Source organism: Durio zibethinus, chromosome 24, assembly GCF_047325235.1.
Source record: "Durio zibethinus cultivar Kanyao isolate XHJ-2024 chromosome 24, ASM4732523v1, whole genome shotgun sequence".
NCBI lineage: Eukaryota > Viridiplantae > Streptophyta > Magnoliopsida > Malvales > Malvaceae > Durio > Durio zibethinus.
The window spans coordinates 10,722,076-10,739,182 of record NC_143185.1 but is presented as its reverse complement, the minus strand read 5'-3'; the positions used below and the strand labels follow the sequence as shown (position 1 = coordinate 10,739,182).

Sequence of the window (17,107 nt, the reverse complement as noted above, 5' to 3'; positions counted from 1 at the left end):
GAAAACTGAAAATCCTCTACCCTGTTGTGAATCCTCGTTTGGTGATGAAACCTTTTGATTGAGCTGAAACCTCCACGTGCTAAACTATACAACCCATTTGAAGAGAAAATTGTCACTTATTTCATTTCTATTAAGGAACGCCAATTCCCAAAAGACTCTCTAAAGTTACATTTGTTCAAATATTTCATTTTTTTTATTATAGAATTTAATTATGTGGGGCAAATTTTGTTGACCATTTTGAAAAAAATTTTAAATAACCAGTCACACATTTTTTGACAAATAAAAAAATCATGTAAGAATCTTTAGGCCTATTTGTATTTAAGAAAAAAAAAATTTTTATGGAATAATTGATGTTGTCGAAGAATTTAAAAAAAATGTTTCCAAAAATGATGGTTGTCTTCTTATTTTCATAATCAAGTCCAAAATGTATGTTGCATCTTGCATCTTGCATGTACATCTTAGAAATATAATATGCATTTGCCTTATAACACATGCATTGGCATCATAATAGAGCTCATTGGCATTTCCCATCTTAATAATTGGTCATTTATGTCTGCAAATCTTTAAAATCTTTGAATCTTTAAAATCTCTTGTGAAATTTTAAAACTTACAAGTCCTTAACTTTTGTGAATCATTGCAATTTGTGAATCTTTAACCCCTTCATGAAACCTTGAAGTGTACAAATCCTTGAATCTTGCGAATCTTTGAAAACTGACAATCATCTACCCTGTTGTGAATCCAAAGTTATCCAAACTGTGAATCATTTTTTTTGTAATGAATCCAGAATCCTTCAAATTGATAATTGTTTTTATATTATGAATTTGGAGTCATCCAAACCATGAACCATTTATTTTGTTTTGAATCCAAAGCCTTTTCTATGTTGAAAAATGTTGGTGTGAATCCCAGCCTTTCGATGTGAATCTTGAACTTTTGAAGAATTTTGGTATAAATCCCATCCTTTTCAATGTGACTCCTAAACTTTTGAAGAATCCTAGTGTGAATCCTAGCCTTTTTGGTGTGAATCCAAAATCTTTGAAAAATCTTGATGTAAACTCCAACCTTTTCAATGTGAATCCTAAACCTTTGAAAGCTTTTGGTACAAATCTTAACCTTTTCAATGTGAATCTCAAACCTTAAAAAAACCCTGGTATGAATCCTAACATTTTCTATGCGAATTCTAAACCTTTAAAGCATCTTGGTATAAATCCCAAACTTTTGAAAGAATTTTTGATGTGAATCCCAACCCTTCAATGTGAATCTCAAAGACTTTTGATACAACACTGATATGAATCTCAAGAATTTTTTAGGTGTGAATCTTAAACATTCGATGAGAATCTTGAAGACCTTCGGTATGAATTCCAAAACCTTGAAATGACTCTTGAAACAAATCTAAAAAAAAAAAAAAAAACAAAGCAAACAAAAAAAAAAAAAGAACCCTCATCCAACATGAAAGCAAACAAACAGTACAAGCAAAACACTCTTAACACTTGTGCCCAAACAAAATTAGTGCTTTTGGTCTTTACATTATTACTGATTCTAAGAAATATGCAAATATAAGTAGCTATATCCACCTAATTTTTTGTGAAGTGCTTAAAATTCAATCCAGTTCAAATCCAATATTTCTTCAATTTTGACAAGTTTTTGAAATCAAAATTTAGACCAATTTGACCCAAATATCCCAAAGTCAACTTTGATCAAATCTGATCATACTTGATTAACAAAGTCAAAATTAGTCAAAGTCAAAATTATTCAAACTTAGTAAAACTGGATAGAACCTGTGTTAACCCTCAAAATTCACAATCGAATTGAAATTAATGTGGTTTAAAATTGAATTTTGTGATTTTTAAAACACCAAAAAGTTTGATTACACTTCGAGAGGTATAAAATTACCAAAACGCTCTTAAGATTATTTTCATAATTTAGCTTTCCTGAAGTCAATTTTTCATAAAAATTTCTAAAGTATAATTCAATATATTTTAATGATTTTTTATGCATTGAACATTCAAATCACACATTGAAAAGTATGAAATTACAAAAATACTTTTAGGGTTCTTTTCATAATTTAACCTTCCCAAGGTCAAAATTTTTCAAAACATTTCAAATCATGGTTTGATATTATTTGATGATTTTTAAAATTTTAAAAACCTTGATTTTACTTTAGGAGGAGTGAAAGTACCAAAATGCCTCATAAGGGTAATTTCATAATTTGATCATTTTCAAGTTCTTTTCTTTTTATGAAACTTTTCAAATCATAATTTTATAATATCTGATGATTTTTGGTGCATTTAGAATCATAGCAGAATCCTTAAAGGTGTGAAATTACCAAAATAACCCCTTACGGGTAATTTTGTAATTTGACCTTAGGTTAGATTTTCATAAAAATTTTTAAATCGTAATTTTATAATATTTCATGATTTATGGCACTTTAAAATCACAAAATGAGCATGAAAACATTGATTTCTAAGAAAATGGCTTAAATATAAAAAAATTTGCATTAAGGGTAAAATGATATTTTCACTCGGTTTAAGGTTTTGTAAAAGTCCAACCTTTACAGTGAACAATGTAAACCATAGTATCTCATGAAGAATCCTAATCTAATGGCTAAAGTTTGCTCCTTGGATTAAAAACAAGGAAAAATTTTAAGCCCTTTGATAAGTTTTGATCCTATCGTCATAATTAAATCTTGGTTAAATGTTTTTCCATTTTTTTCAAGACCATGAGGGAAGTTTTTGCTGCATGAAACCAGAGGGCTATAAATGAAAAGCAGAGGCAGAAAATTAAGGAAAAAATCTTGAAAAATAAAAGAAATCCTTGTGAAGAAAACTTGAAGGTATACTTTCTTCAACATCCATCTTTGATTTTTTACATCCTCAACACATTTTTCATTGCATTTTCATTTTGTTTCATCCATTTCTTTGTTGATTTTCTTAAAGGTTTTTAGTTTGTTTTCTTGTTTAAAGTTTGAATCCAACTTCATCCAATTAATCAATAATTGAAGTGAAGTTAGAAAACAAACAAAAACAAAGCAATCCATCAATAGAAAACCAAGTTAGAGGTTCAGCCAACTTTTTCCACCATGGTTGAACCTCTTTTTGTCTTCTCCTTTAAATACGTTCTTTCTTTCTTTTGCTACCATATGGGTTTGGTTGATGGTGCACTAGCTTTTTGCTAGTTTATGGTCTAAGTTGATGACATAAAATGGTGTTTGGCTTACACTTTAATTGCTTATATTCTCTTTGTTATTTTAACTTGTTTCCAATTTGATAAATGTATTCGTATGGTGAAAATTCCGTATGTGATGATTTGGTAAGTATAGAATGCATGTGTGGCTTGCATGAAGTGAAGAATACATGATTGAAGTCCCATAAAGGTTTACCCATGGCGAGTCATGGTTTGGTTGAACCTTGTTTGTCATTTTAAAGATGTGTTATTTTGATTCATATATTTTATTGTGGTTTTGTGATAGTAGGCAATTTGTTAATGTATTTGAACAAAATTTCAATGAAAAAAATACTAGTTTTGATGGTTGTTTTGGTTAATTTTTGAAGTTTTATGGTTGGGTTTAATGATGAAAAATGCTGGAACATTCAAACAAGTTTCAAAGTCTTTTCATGTTTAATCCATGAGAAATCAATAGATTTGAGCTAGAAAATGAATTCAAATGAAAATTTTATTGAAAGATTATGAAAAAAGCATTGAAAAACACGTAAGAAACAATAAAATTGCAATTAAAATCAAGGAGAAAATGCTAAAAATAAAGTGCTTGGAAGCTAAGAAAATGTAAAGTGCAAAAAGGAAAATAAAGGAAAAAAATTTAAATCCTAAACTCTCTCCTATGGCCAACCCTTTCCCTCTATTTATAAACAAAGTAAAGGAGTCTTAGGTATAAAAAAATCGAAAAAAATCTTCATTTGGCTAGGTTGCCAAAGCTTTCATGCTTTTCCTTATGTTACAACACTAGGTGAATGGCTAGTGCCACTCATGGTGCTTTGGCTGTTTCCTCAAAGTCAACATAATGGTCAATAGCCATTGTCATAGGTAATCATCTAAATAATAAGGTCTAGCATGGTCCACGTGATGCTCAGTTACCTCATAAGAATTATACTCCCACATTAAAAGAAAAATAAATCTTAAATACAAATATAATAATTAAGTCTAAACTATCTACACTAAGGCCATGTAAACTAAGCAACTATCCTAAGCTATGTAAGCTAAAGGGGTGAACCAATCAATAAAAAAGCATGGTGAATGATTATATTAGCCTAAGATTTTTGACCTCTAATCCCCGGCAATGGTGACAAAAGCTTGATTGAATCAATCTGCAAGTGAACAAGCCGTACAAGTAATAATAGTGATATCTCGATCAAGATATCATTCCACAAAAATTAGGTAAAAAAATTCATAGGCTACGTATCTATTTTCACCTTATACCTATCTATAGTTGACTTGAATCACCAAATGAACATAAAACCTAACTATGAAAATAAAAGCAAATAAAACATGAAAAATGTAATACTAGGTAAATGAACAAATGAACAAGAACAATAGGTAAAATGCATGCTAAAAAAGTGTAAAATACAATAGCTAAATCAAAGTAAAATCAAGATTGAATGGAAATTGAAGTGATGAAAATGCATAATGCAACTAACCTTGCAAACCCAAAAATACTAATCTAATCTAGACAAAGTGTAACTCAACAATTAAAATGATATCCTATTGGAAACAAAGTACATGGATTCACACTTAAAATTGCAAGATCAAGTATAGAACCAAAGTAAAAATAAATTTAAAGAACAAATTTTGAAATAAAATCAAAAGGTTTAAATGAAAAGTTGTAACCAAATGTAAAAAAAAAAAAAAATTGGCATCATCACTTCAAGATGGATTTCTAACTCTAAATCAGGTAAGATCAAATGATTATGAGCTATAAATTAGAAGAGCACTAAAAGAACAATATGAGAATTCAAATTAAAAAACAAAAACTAAAGAAAAATTGCAAGATTCAACAAAAGAAAGTGGAAACCAAAACTGATTTTGTAAGCTAGAAACTAACAATTCATGGAAGAAAAATTAAATCTACAATTTTCTAGAATGAATGAACTAAAATTGAGCTTAAACAAGATTCGACAACAAGTTTACTACAAAATCTAATAAGAAAATTGCAGCAAAATAGAAAAAAGCAAGTTCAATGAAGTAACAACTCTAGATCTATGCAAAACAAAGAAAAACATAACATTGTCAACAAAATTCATCCAAAACAGCCATCAAATTCATGGATTAAATTTCAATAGAATGAAAATAAGCAAGATAACAAGTAAATCTAAAAGATCAAAGGTTGAAAGAAGCAAACAATTATCCAAGACGAATGTAGAATCATGCTCAAGCTGGATCATATGAACTAGATTGCACATTCTCCATATTTCAATCGTAACTTGTAAGAATTAACTAAAATGATTGGGAATGAATTTAAAGCTAAAATTATACTATGTTTTAGCCTAACGAATTACATAACTATGAAAAAAATTAAAGCAAAACAAGTACAAAATCAATAAGTTTTGAAGGAAACATGCCAACTAGGTCAAGTGCATAAATTTAAAAACAAAATTGAGATCAATGAAAGATCATAAAAAGTTGAGCTGGAAATTAATAAAATTTGTGAAATTCATTGCCAAACTCTTAAAGAACATTACAAAACACTTTAGGAAAGTGAAAATTACAACAAGAAACAATTGGAAAATTTGGAATTAAAGGCTATTTGGCAAATAAGAAAATGTAGGAAAATGAAATGCAAAAAAATAAAGTGCAAAAAATTAAAGAAGAAAAAAATGTAAATCCTAATCTAAAGTCTAAGCTAAAGTCCTCAAATGGCTGGCACTTCCCTCTTTTTTATAGACAAATAAAAGGTGCCTTAAGCTCTAAAAATATCTCCTAAAAATATCTAATTTTGAGTGGCCTTATAAAGCCTTTTTTTTTCCTTCCTTCACAGCTAGTTCATTCTTGTTTGGCTCCCTTAAGTTATTCCTTCTTTCTAAGCCTTCTTCTCTTGAAATTTTACATTCCAAAAGTTCAAAATTATGGCCAATGAGAGTCTTCATAATTGCCAAGTCAACAGCTCCTCATTGCCTCCTTTAAATTGCTAAAGTGGCGCCAAAATGCATAAAGTTGCATGGTACTATGACACTCACGACAAGCATACTCCTTTTGTATCTTCTTTTGGCACCACATACATACTCTTCAAGCATTCATTTTACTACAAAATTCAAGCCATAAAATGAGCCAATTTGACATTATAATTTTTGGCAAAAATTTTTTAAAATTAACCATCTACAAATCAACTTCCATCTCCATAATGCATTTTACCTTTCAAACATGTATAAAGATACTAGAAAGGTACTAATGCAAAATTGAGCTAAGAAAAATCATTCTAAATGAAAATTATGAGAAATAAGACTTAAAATAAAGTTTCATAAAGTTCAATTGAGCTTAAAAAATCATAGGAAAAAGGATCAAGAAAAACTCCCTCAAAAGGCAAAGTAACTTAATGGCACTAGTCATGGCTTTTGCTAGCCTTTACCACCATAAATCCTCCAAAACATATCCAAATTGTCCAAAATTTCTTATTTTTTCTATTTTCACCTATAAATGAGATAATTGTGCTTTTAGGAGTATATTTGCCAAAAATCTCAAAGTGTAAGCCAAAATATAAGAAAATTTGCACTAAAAATGAGCATAAAAACACTAAAATTCTAGTGCAATCAAGCATGTGTCCACAGACCAATGGGCAAACTAGGAGAGAATGTATTGTTGAAGGTTTACCTCAAGCACTGTACAAGTGCCACACAGTGAGATTGGCTTAAGCTGCTTAATGTTGCCCAATTTTCATATGAGCTACAATAAAGTAAGGCAACGAACTAAAATCTATTTGAAATTATGATAAGCTCGTAACCACTCACTCCATAAGTTGTTGTAGTAGGTTAAACAAGGTTAAATCCAACAACTTATAAGTTTGATGAGGCTTGCTAGGAGCAAGAAAACCTTGCCAAGATTTGCCTACACAAAGTAATAAAAAATTCTAAGATGTGGGGAGGTCAGATGATACTGGACATGCAGCTCTAAGTAAGGGACTTGGTGTCGATGAAGTTGCACCCCATAATATGCAACAAAAGCTTGCACAAAGGCCTAGTTTAAAGATATGAAAGACATTTCCAAAAGGTAAGCAAGGTTGCCTACAACATTGCCTACAAGCTAGAAATGCCACCAAAATTAAAGGTACACCCGATTTTCCATGTTAGCATGCTCAAGCCTTTCCATAAGAATCGTGAGGTCTAGGATGAGCAAAGTCATGGTAAGCACCCTTAGGAGCAAAGGCCTCGTATGATAAAAGGTCTTGTGCATACTTGCTGATCGAGTTATGAGGCAACATAATTATAAACCAAGATAGGAGTACTTGGTGCAATAAAAAAGACTTCTCAACAGTGAGGCTAGTTGGGAACCACTCGAGGATCTATTGTAGTTTGAAGACCAAATTAAAAAGTTCCACATAGAATATGTAACAATAATATTGCAAGATCAGGTGGGGAAAAATTCCACGAACCGTGCAAGTACACCAAGCACTAAAGCTCATTCACCATGATCTAAGGCTTGCTCACCAAGAGCAAGCCATGGGGTTCAGGTGTTAATAAGGCAACAAGCATTAAGCTTACTTACACAATAACATCAAGACCTAAATTTATCCATGATTGCTACTTTTCGTATAAAGCCTGCAAGTGCACAAATCAAGCATGTTGGTTTCTTATATAGCCTTTTTATTTTAATGGCCCTTCAACCCTTCTCTTTGTTTTAAGCATAGTTATTAGGAATGTGGTATTGGTCGTGCTATCAAAACATCCATCACTTAAAATTTTTATGGTACAAGAGGGATAGGTTTAGTTGGTACGTTATTCAAGTCATAATATACTATAAAGTAGTTCTTAGATTTCCTAAAGTATTCGTTACTTGTTCTAATTATAGAATTGCAATTATAATTATAATTATAATTATAATTATAATTATAATTATAATTATTTTATGTAAAGTTAAACACAATATTGATGTTTTGCTTTTAGCCTTCGAAACAAAGCAAAATCAATAAAGTTGACGTTTCCATGCAATTCAAAATTCTAAAAGAAATTGAGACCTAAATCTCTTAAGTCTCACCTATTGAATTTAGCTAAACTATCTAAATGTAGTGCTTTCCAGTATAAGCCATAGTAGAACAAATCAAAAGGATAAAGAAGTTGGCTATATTCATAACATGGGTAGTGCACCCTATCTTTAAGAGAAGTTAAAATCGATAATTTACTTGTTTCCTCATTTTCATTTCTGGAATATTTCTCTATATCTCTCTCTTTCTCTATCTCGTTCTGCATCTGAGTTTTTTCTTCAGTTTGTTAGTAGGTTGCTATTGTGCTTCGACTATTGTTAACGCTTATTTTCTTGTTTTGTTTGAAATTATGATATTGATTCCTTTTTGTTTTAAAGATCTAGATTTTTAATTATAGTGATCTAGATTGTATACCCTGTGTTTAGGATTGCAAAATAATTACAATTTGGATTCTTTGGATTTGCATTTCTAACAGAAGAAGCAAACCTGATTACTGTGGTTTGAATAAGCTATTTTACTTGTGCCTAACTATTCTCTAAAAACTTATTTTTGTCCTTTCATCACATTTTGATCCTTCTTATGTTTTGATTTGAGATCAACAACTTAGTAAGAACAAGCATGAAGGGAGAAAAAAGTTGGATAAAATGCTTAAGGTGAACGAGAATAGAAGCCCTGAAGCTACAAAAGAAGAGGCATACCGAAAGTTAGAGCTGTTTCAAAGGCAAAAGGAAAAGGTTGCTCAGAGGAAAAAGCTTGAAAAGGAAGAACATTTATACTAGCTAAAATTGTTAGGTGAGAATAAGTCTAGGCCAAAGGTTCCATTTTGAATTGGTTTATAATGAAAACATTTAGCATATATTGGTCTCAATCTTTCATGTTTGCTTGGAACTTTGTACAAAGTCTGAATGCCTTTGCTCTTCTTTTCATACCTTGATTACCACGTTTGATTTGCAAGAAAACCTATTTCCTTTGAAATTTACTGCTACAACGTACCATGCAAGAACATATTTCTTCAATGAAAAATTATTTGATATACTAAAAGTGAAATCTTTTAACTCTACATGTGAGATTAAGATGGCCACACATATCTCATTTTTTTTAATTTTTAAATATACACTAAGAAACATGTGTTACCATCTTAATCTTGCTTATGGAGTTAAAAACCTTCATTATTAGTCTAAAAATAACAAAATTGTAAGCTATTTTCCAAAAAATTAATGTAAGAATTACATTTTTTTTCCATCATTTGCTTCACTTTTTTTCATATTTGTTTCACATAGAACTTGATAATAAAATAAAATGAGTTAACTTTTTTTGGTAGGTAAAATTCAAAACAAGTTGAGGATAAAAAATCTCTATCACATTAGGAAATTATTAGATTGATGCCTTTACTTGTCGAGGGGTTCTTTTTAAATATTTATAAATTTTTTTCTACAATTAATATTAGTATGATTTTAAATTATATTATATTAAATAAAATTTATTTAATAATTTGTATTTTTATATATATTTAAATATATGTGTTGATATTGGTATAATCATTTTTATCAATTATGAAAATTAAATATATAAAAATTAATTATTTATAAATTACATAATAAAATGCATTTGAAAAATTATTTTATATGCATTCTTTAAAAATATTTATATTTTATTTTATATCTTAACATATATTTTTATTTATGGCATAAAAATATATTAATTTTTATGTTATCAAAATCTTTTAACAAAAATTAGTTTTTCTAAATAGTTTTTTATCATTTAATTTATTTAATAAATTATTATATTTAGTTTTTATTCTTACCCTTTTATTTAAAAAGTAATTGATAAATTTGATTCATGTAAAAAATTTAAATAACCAAAAAAAGGGCTTAGAATTATTTAATTAGCTTTTGGATTTAATCTAAATTTTTTAAATATAAATAATAAATGTAAAAAAGTTAGGCCATTACTCAAAAATAGATCAATCCAATTTTTTTAAACTTTGGTCTTAAATCCCCAACCCATTAATTCTCTTCAAATGAATTAATTTTACAAAATCTTTTAAAACTTTAATCCAAAACCATACTCAAAAACTTTTTTGAAAATTTTTATGATAAAATGATTATGTTACAATATTAAACAACTCTTAATTATTTATATTTTTAAGTTGCTTGCTCACTTTTTGAGTTTATTTTGTCTTATTGGTGGTTTTTCAAGTGGTGTTTCGCATTGTAATTGATTACAGCAATTGATTTACTTATTTTTCGGCATTTATCAATTAATGGCGTAAAAAAAACAGTATTCGATTATAAGCAAAGATGTCGATGCAATTCATTATGCAAGTTATGAATACAAAGTAAACGAGTTGTCTATTTCATAGATCTTTCCTCCATTTCAATTTTGGAACTAACTCCAATGATTTCTTTCATAATGTCTATGTATTCCCCCTTTATCGATAACATGGTTCAAAGTTGAAACTCAATTTCAAGAGTTAAAAAGACCTAAAGTCTTAGACATCTAACAATTATAAATTTAATGGAATTCGAGATCCAACAAAAATAAAGAAAAAGATAAATTTCATCTAAATGAAAAAAAAATTGATGACTTAATACTAAATTGAAGCAAACTGAAATTTAAGGATAGCTTTTATATATTGTTATTGATTTTTTCAAAATAATTATAGATTATAATAAACTTAAAAAATAAGGAAAGAAACGTTGAGAAATTATTCTTAAACCATTGTAACAAAAGAAATTTTTTTATTCATAGATAAGAGATAAGAGATAAAACAAGTGTAGGGTCATAAATTATAATAGACACGTGCATGCTTCCCAGTTGTATAAAAGAGATTTCAGAATTGAAGGATTAACTTTTTATAGTTAAATATAATAATATTTAATAAAATTGATGTGGCAATAAAGTGGGTTGATTTGGTATTTGAAATGAATAATAAAACTGATGAGTTAGCCTGAAATTGAACAGAAATTAGAGAGGGAATGATGCCCGTGCTTTGCTACAAGGTTTTTTATTTAGCATAATTAAAAATTTAAAATATAAAAAATAGTATACTAAAAAATAAATAATCAAAATAAAGTCATTCTAATAAATTTGAAAATTTATGAAGCAATGTGCACCTTTTAAGACAATAGTGCTCTTCACCACAGCTTCTTTCACAAATAGATATGTCAATAGGTTTCCCAGTGATACATTCAATGCCTCCTGCGTTAGTTTGAAAACAAAAACAATATCAAACATTAATTTGTAAGAGTGCAAAATAAAATGTAATGATGTACAGCATATATGTGACCTTTTCACAGTTGGTGCATTGCTCTGAGAAACTTGGCCCATTATATTTTGATTTCATCTTGGTCTTTGCAGGTGCGCAGATGCTAACCCATTATTCTATGAAATCACTGCAAAGTTTAAATTCATGCATAAATTAAAAAAAAAAAAAAGTTTTAACTATAAACCTTTATTAGTCTTCAATTTGTTTAGGCATCCTTTATATGCTAAAGTATCTACAAAATGAGAGAAGGGGAGCCAAAAATCAGGCCTAAACTTTCAAGTTCATATATAGCAAGTATGCACAAATTTTAAGCTGAAAGTATAAATTGAGATAAATTGAGATAGCAAAATCAGGCCTAAGTTTTCAAGCTCATATATACCAAATATAAATTGCCTCAGCAGAACAGCAAAATGTATGCACAAATTTTAAGCAAGTAAACATATAAAAATAATGCTTAAATATAATGGTTCTACGTGTATAAAATATAAAACAAACTATTTAATAATCGAAAATACAGCTTAAATGGCTTCTTCTGGGATACGTATCTGCTTGTGTTTTTTTCCAGCAATAAATTAAGAACAACTTTAGTTGTTACTCTATAAAAAAAAAATTTTCACTGTGATAATATTTTCTCTGTTTTGCAATTGTTATGTTTTTAAGAAATGAGATTAAGTAATTTGTTTTTCCATACCTATTCAATGGTTTTTATTTTGTAACTGGTTCCTTTCCTTTCCCATTTTTTTTTTAAATGAAATTGTTAAAAACTTTTGTATCAAATTATAATTTATATCTTGTAAGGAAAAAGCCTTTACCTTGTTCTTGCAAGTGATTCATCATCAAACAAAGCTTCAGGACAGGGGAAATGTGTTGGTTATTGTTGGAACTTTTCAGCTAGTCCTGCATTGCTTGAAATAAGTCAAACCGTTGAATGAGCACATTTTTTTTCCAATCAGAGGAACCTTACACTTTAAGGATATGTATCTGGTAAATTATATTAGAAAGTAATAGTTTTACCATGAAAGCATAAAAGAAAATTTATTACTAGTGTCGTTTGGTTAGCTTCTAAATTTTATTACAATAGATTTGATAAATTGCATTTTAAAAATGACGCGAAATCCACTGAAAATGGATTTCTTTGCTGATAAGCATTTAATTAAGAAGTGATAATATATAATTCTAAGTTAAAAGGGATATTTTACTACCAGTGATTAACTGAATATCATATGTCATATCCGATTAACAAAACGAAATGGTTACATCTTAACATTAAGTACAAGAAGGCAAGTATGAAATATGAAATATGAAACTACCGTCCATATGTCAAAGGGAATGCGTAAATTAGAAATAGAGCAGAAGAAAGCTTACAACTTTTTCAAAATCAAGTTTTCTGTGAGTCTCTTTCTTGGGTGAGAATCTTTTTATGTTGCGTGGTATGCTCCTAGTCAGTTGTTCATCTTGAGCCCTCGTTGTTGAAGCTCTATCCTTTCGCGTCATAGAGCATCCAACCTCGAAGTTCTGTTTTTGACTGTTGTTTGTAATTTGACCCTGATTTTTGGTTATTCTTTTTCATCCAATTCAGCGTGAACTTCTTATTTTGATCTCTATCTACAATGTCCGTCCCTACACATCTAAAAAAAAAAAAACCAAGAAAAAGGGCATCATGCTGAAAATCTCACTTTCAAGGACTTATTACAACAAATTACATCAACCATATTAACCTAATTTTTGGTCTAACCCCCCTTCTACCTTTCTTCCAATTCCTTTCCTTCGCTCCCTCCAAAGCCAATTACATCCCAAAGATTAACTCAAAACAAAATTGAAAAATCACATCTACCAACTGCCTTCAAAAATATAATATTTGAATTGAGGTATGCAAAAGATCACCAAGCATTTTGACTTGAGCACTCTGTTTAGATCACATCCAAGTTATACAGGAAAAAGGAACCACTAAAAACCAAACGAATTTAGTTTTTCAAGGGGACTGTAATATAAAGATGAACACAGAAAGGATTGAACCAAACCACCAGATTGTATCATATGTATGAACACTTGATGACAGTGAGGGTTTTAACATAATTTTCTTTTCATCGTTTTTCCATTAACAATTCTAAATCCACTTTACTGTAACCCTACAAAAGTGCTCATTGTTTTCTTAAAGAATGCAACTGAAATGAAATAGAAATCCAAAATTTTAAATAAAAGCAACAATTAATAACAAAATTTAACAATGATTAAGTAGTTACAACTAAGATTGTTGCAGAAGGCAAAATTACAGTGGCGGTTTTTATATAATACCAGAAATCATACATGCATGAAAGGACAAATCTATCAATAAATTATAGCAAAAAATTTCAACTTGAATTTTGAAGAAGAGAAAAAAGAATACCAAATTTAATTTCAGTAATGTGTGAACAAATATCAATTTTTTTGAAACAATTAGATCAGCTAATAAATCATGCACAAAGAATTCAATCAAAAAATTCAGATCTCCTTTTACTCGGAACCCTAAACAAAAGAAAAAAAAAAATGGGGGGCAAAGATTAATGAAAAATCAAAGGGGAATAATTTAATACCAAACTCTTTTTCGGAATTCCAACCTCCGATTTCCAAACTCAATCAAGTACCCACAATCCATCACTCAATATAGCAGTTAATACCAAAAAAGTACATACTTACCTGAAATTGCTATGATAAAGCAATCAATCAAGTACATACAATCCAGCACTCAATCTAGCAGTTAATACCAAAAAAAAAAGTACATGCTTACCCGAACTTGCTGTGAGAAAGCACTCAATCCAAAATCTGAAATTTTAATAACACCGTAGGAGTCTAGAAGAAGATTCTCAAGCTGTAAAAAAGGAATATGGATGATTACAAATGAATTAGGAAGTAAAACCCACGTTGAAGAAACTTCTCCAATTTTCAAAAGTCAAAAACTTTGAAACAACGAGGGATAAAATGTTACATTAGTACTCGTAAATTATTTTAATTCGATTCGAAGAAAATTCGAATTCGATTCGATTATTATCGAGTCAAGTTCGAGCTCGAGCAGCTTGATTTATCGATCGAGTTGAATTCGAGTATTCTTATATCCGACTTGAATAGCTTGCGAGCCTAATCGAACTTTTATATTTAAATATATGTTTATTATTTTAATTAATAAAATATTTTGAGTCCGAGTTCGAGTTCGAACATGAATAATCGAACTCTTGTCGAGTATATGAATTGAGCTTATTTTTACATATTAATCGAACTTAATCGAGCGAGCTCGAGTAGCTTAAATTCGATCATGAACCAAGTTCGATCTTGAAAAATAAAACTCGATCGAGCTCGAATCGAGTATCAAGCCTCGAGTTGTGAATCGAACTCGAACTCGAATTTCTCACTATTCGACTCGACTCGGCTCGATTACACTCCTAAAAATAACTCATTAATTAGTTAATAAAGATGAACTTCAATCCTTCAAATCTCTATGGTAGATGCCTCTACTATGGCAGTAATCAACAGCATTAATAAGCTGATGGAAATAGCTTTTAAACTCATCTTTGAGTCTCCTGTGCTTGGCCTACAACAAATATCAAAGATTTTTACTGCCATAAACAATAAACCACCTACTACTGTTTTATTATACATCCAAACAAAAGCCCTTTGAGCGGTTATAAATTGAAAAAAAAAAAAAAATACATGTTCATCAAACTATAAATATCTCAAGTACGTTAACAACAGTTCCTTACAATTTTGTCGAAAAGCTCGCTTCCATCAACAAACTTGATCACAATATAAATCTTTGTCTTGCTTGCCATAACCTATGCATAATGCATTTGAAGCACAGAAATTTCAGTTAAATATTATTATCAGCTCAATAACATTAGGATGCTTGATAAACAATACACCATAATCCAAGGATAATTAATTGAATAAACAATACACCATAATCCAGGGATAAGTTTATTTACCTCACATATCTTAATAACATTGGGATGCTTGATAAGCTTCATAATTGATATTTCTTTTTTTATCTGCCCCAATAAAATCACCATTAAAGAAAAACAAAACGCAACAATGTTAAATGGTCAAAACAAATTAACTAAAGACTTCCATATTGCAACAAAATTTATCATAACCTGAATTCGTTTAATCCCGACGCTTGAGATGTGGAACCCACATTAAACATTGGTGTCAGTGGTGGTCCCACTTTGCTGTTTGTTTTAATGTTGTTTACGTGCTTGAAGGAGACTCAAAGGGATGTTTTTCCTTGTTCGACTATTGAAAACTTGGTCACGGTCCAGGATTTTAATGGCCACACACTCGCAGGTCTCAATATTCTTAGCGAACTTAACCTTTGCAAAACTCCCCTCACCCAAGGTCCTTCCGAGTTCGCACTTCCCTACACGCGTCCTCGTCGTCTAAACCTGCACCGTAAAACAAACCCAGGATAAAAAACCAAAGAAAACTTACCTGAAACCAGAAGAAGCTAGTAAAACAAACCACCTTCAGATCGGCAAGTTCCGTCGCTGATTTGCAGCTTATCATCGCCTATCACCGGCCTGCCGTGAGCCACCGCCGTTTCTAGTCATCGATCGGCCAAGTCTATTTTCCCCCTGCCAATTCCCAAAAAAAAAAAAATCCTAAAAGCTCTTTTGACCGAAACGCAAAAACACTGATTCAGTCCCTAAAACCAAAATCAACCCCTTTTTCTTCTTCTGTTTTCCGCCACCATTCAAAAGAATTTTTCCTTTTCTTCTTTTCTATCAAACACTGATTTGAAGTACACAATTCCCACGAAGTCACGAAATCTGAAATTCTTTTTTTATTCTTTGCTTTCTGAACTGTGTTGGATTTTTTAGGTAGCATTTCAAGTTGCATTTTTTTTGGAACAAAAAAGAGGAAAAAAGGGAAACATTAAATGGAATGAAAGGGGTACAACAACAGCTACAAGGTGAAGATCTGCATGCAGGGGATAGAAATGAAGCAAACTCTTCAAGGTTTGATGTTGTTGAGATGGAAAGAGTGATGGGTACTGAAGAAAGAGAAAGATGGCTTGACCATGAGTAGCAAGATGACTTTCTTGATGTTAACAATGCTTCAATTTTCTATGGTAATTTCCCTCCTCATCCTAATTTCCCTTGCATGTCTTCTCCTTCATCTTCTTCGCTAACTCGGCCACTTGTCAAGGCCATTGCATGTTCTTCAGCTTCTACGATATCGTCTTGTTCTTCTGCGGTTTCTTAGGCAGTTTTGAAGTCAGATGCTGATGAAGATGTGAAGAGAAAGAATAATGGCTATGGTCATCAAAATCGACATCATAAACATAATCAGCATGATCTGGTGGATGGAACACTAGCAGCGTTTGTGGGTTTACTGGGTTGCGTTTTGTTGAAGATCACCCATGGAAGAAAGACAGCAAATTTTTTCGCTTAGAAACCTTTCTCCCATTCCAAAAGCTTCCTACCCTACCCTTTCTTGATTCCCCAGAAAGTAACACATTCCGAAGCATTTTACCAAATTTACCCATCAATTATTTTTAATTACTTTGTTGACCTGTACAGAAAATTGAGGATTAAAAGGTTACTTTTATTTATGTTATAGATATAAATATAAGTGTTGGGAGGGTTGGGATACCAATTTAGGTTCGTAAATTTGAACGCTTAAGTTTTTAGGTCCAACCCATTATTTTATCAATGAATGATACATCC

General features: G+C 30.3%; 1 protein-coding gene across 7 annotated transcripts in view; it reads right to left on the bottom strand.

Moving 5' to 3' along the window:
* The window catches only part of LOC111316074 (CBL-interacting serine/threonine-protein kinase 9-like), a 31,972-nt gene extending 15,380 nt beyond the window's left edge, over window positions 1-16,592 (bottom strand). For 2 of the 7 annotated variants that reach the window (XR_016333325.1, XR_016333326.1), the window contains exons 1-9: window positions 15,903-16,592; window positions 15,536-15,823; window positions 15,368-15,430; window positions 15,146-15,217; window positions 14,179-14,259; window positions 12,777-13,039; window positions 12,224-12,308; window positions 11,433-11,538; window positions 11,260-11,344 (exon numbers count right to left, since the gene is read on the bottom strand). Coding sequence is in view for 1 of the 7 variants with exons in the window: in XM_022918091.2 (XP_022773826.1) it covers window positions 14,866-14,976; window positions 15,146-15,217; window positions 15,368-15,409 (225 nt within the window). In the remaining 6 variants the exon portion in view is untranslated. The other 5 variants (XR_016333327.1, XR_016333329.1, XR_002693386.2 and 2 more) reach the window with 5 other exon arrangements.
* Between the last annotated feature and the right edge of the window lie 515 nt (window positions 16,593-17,107).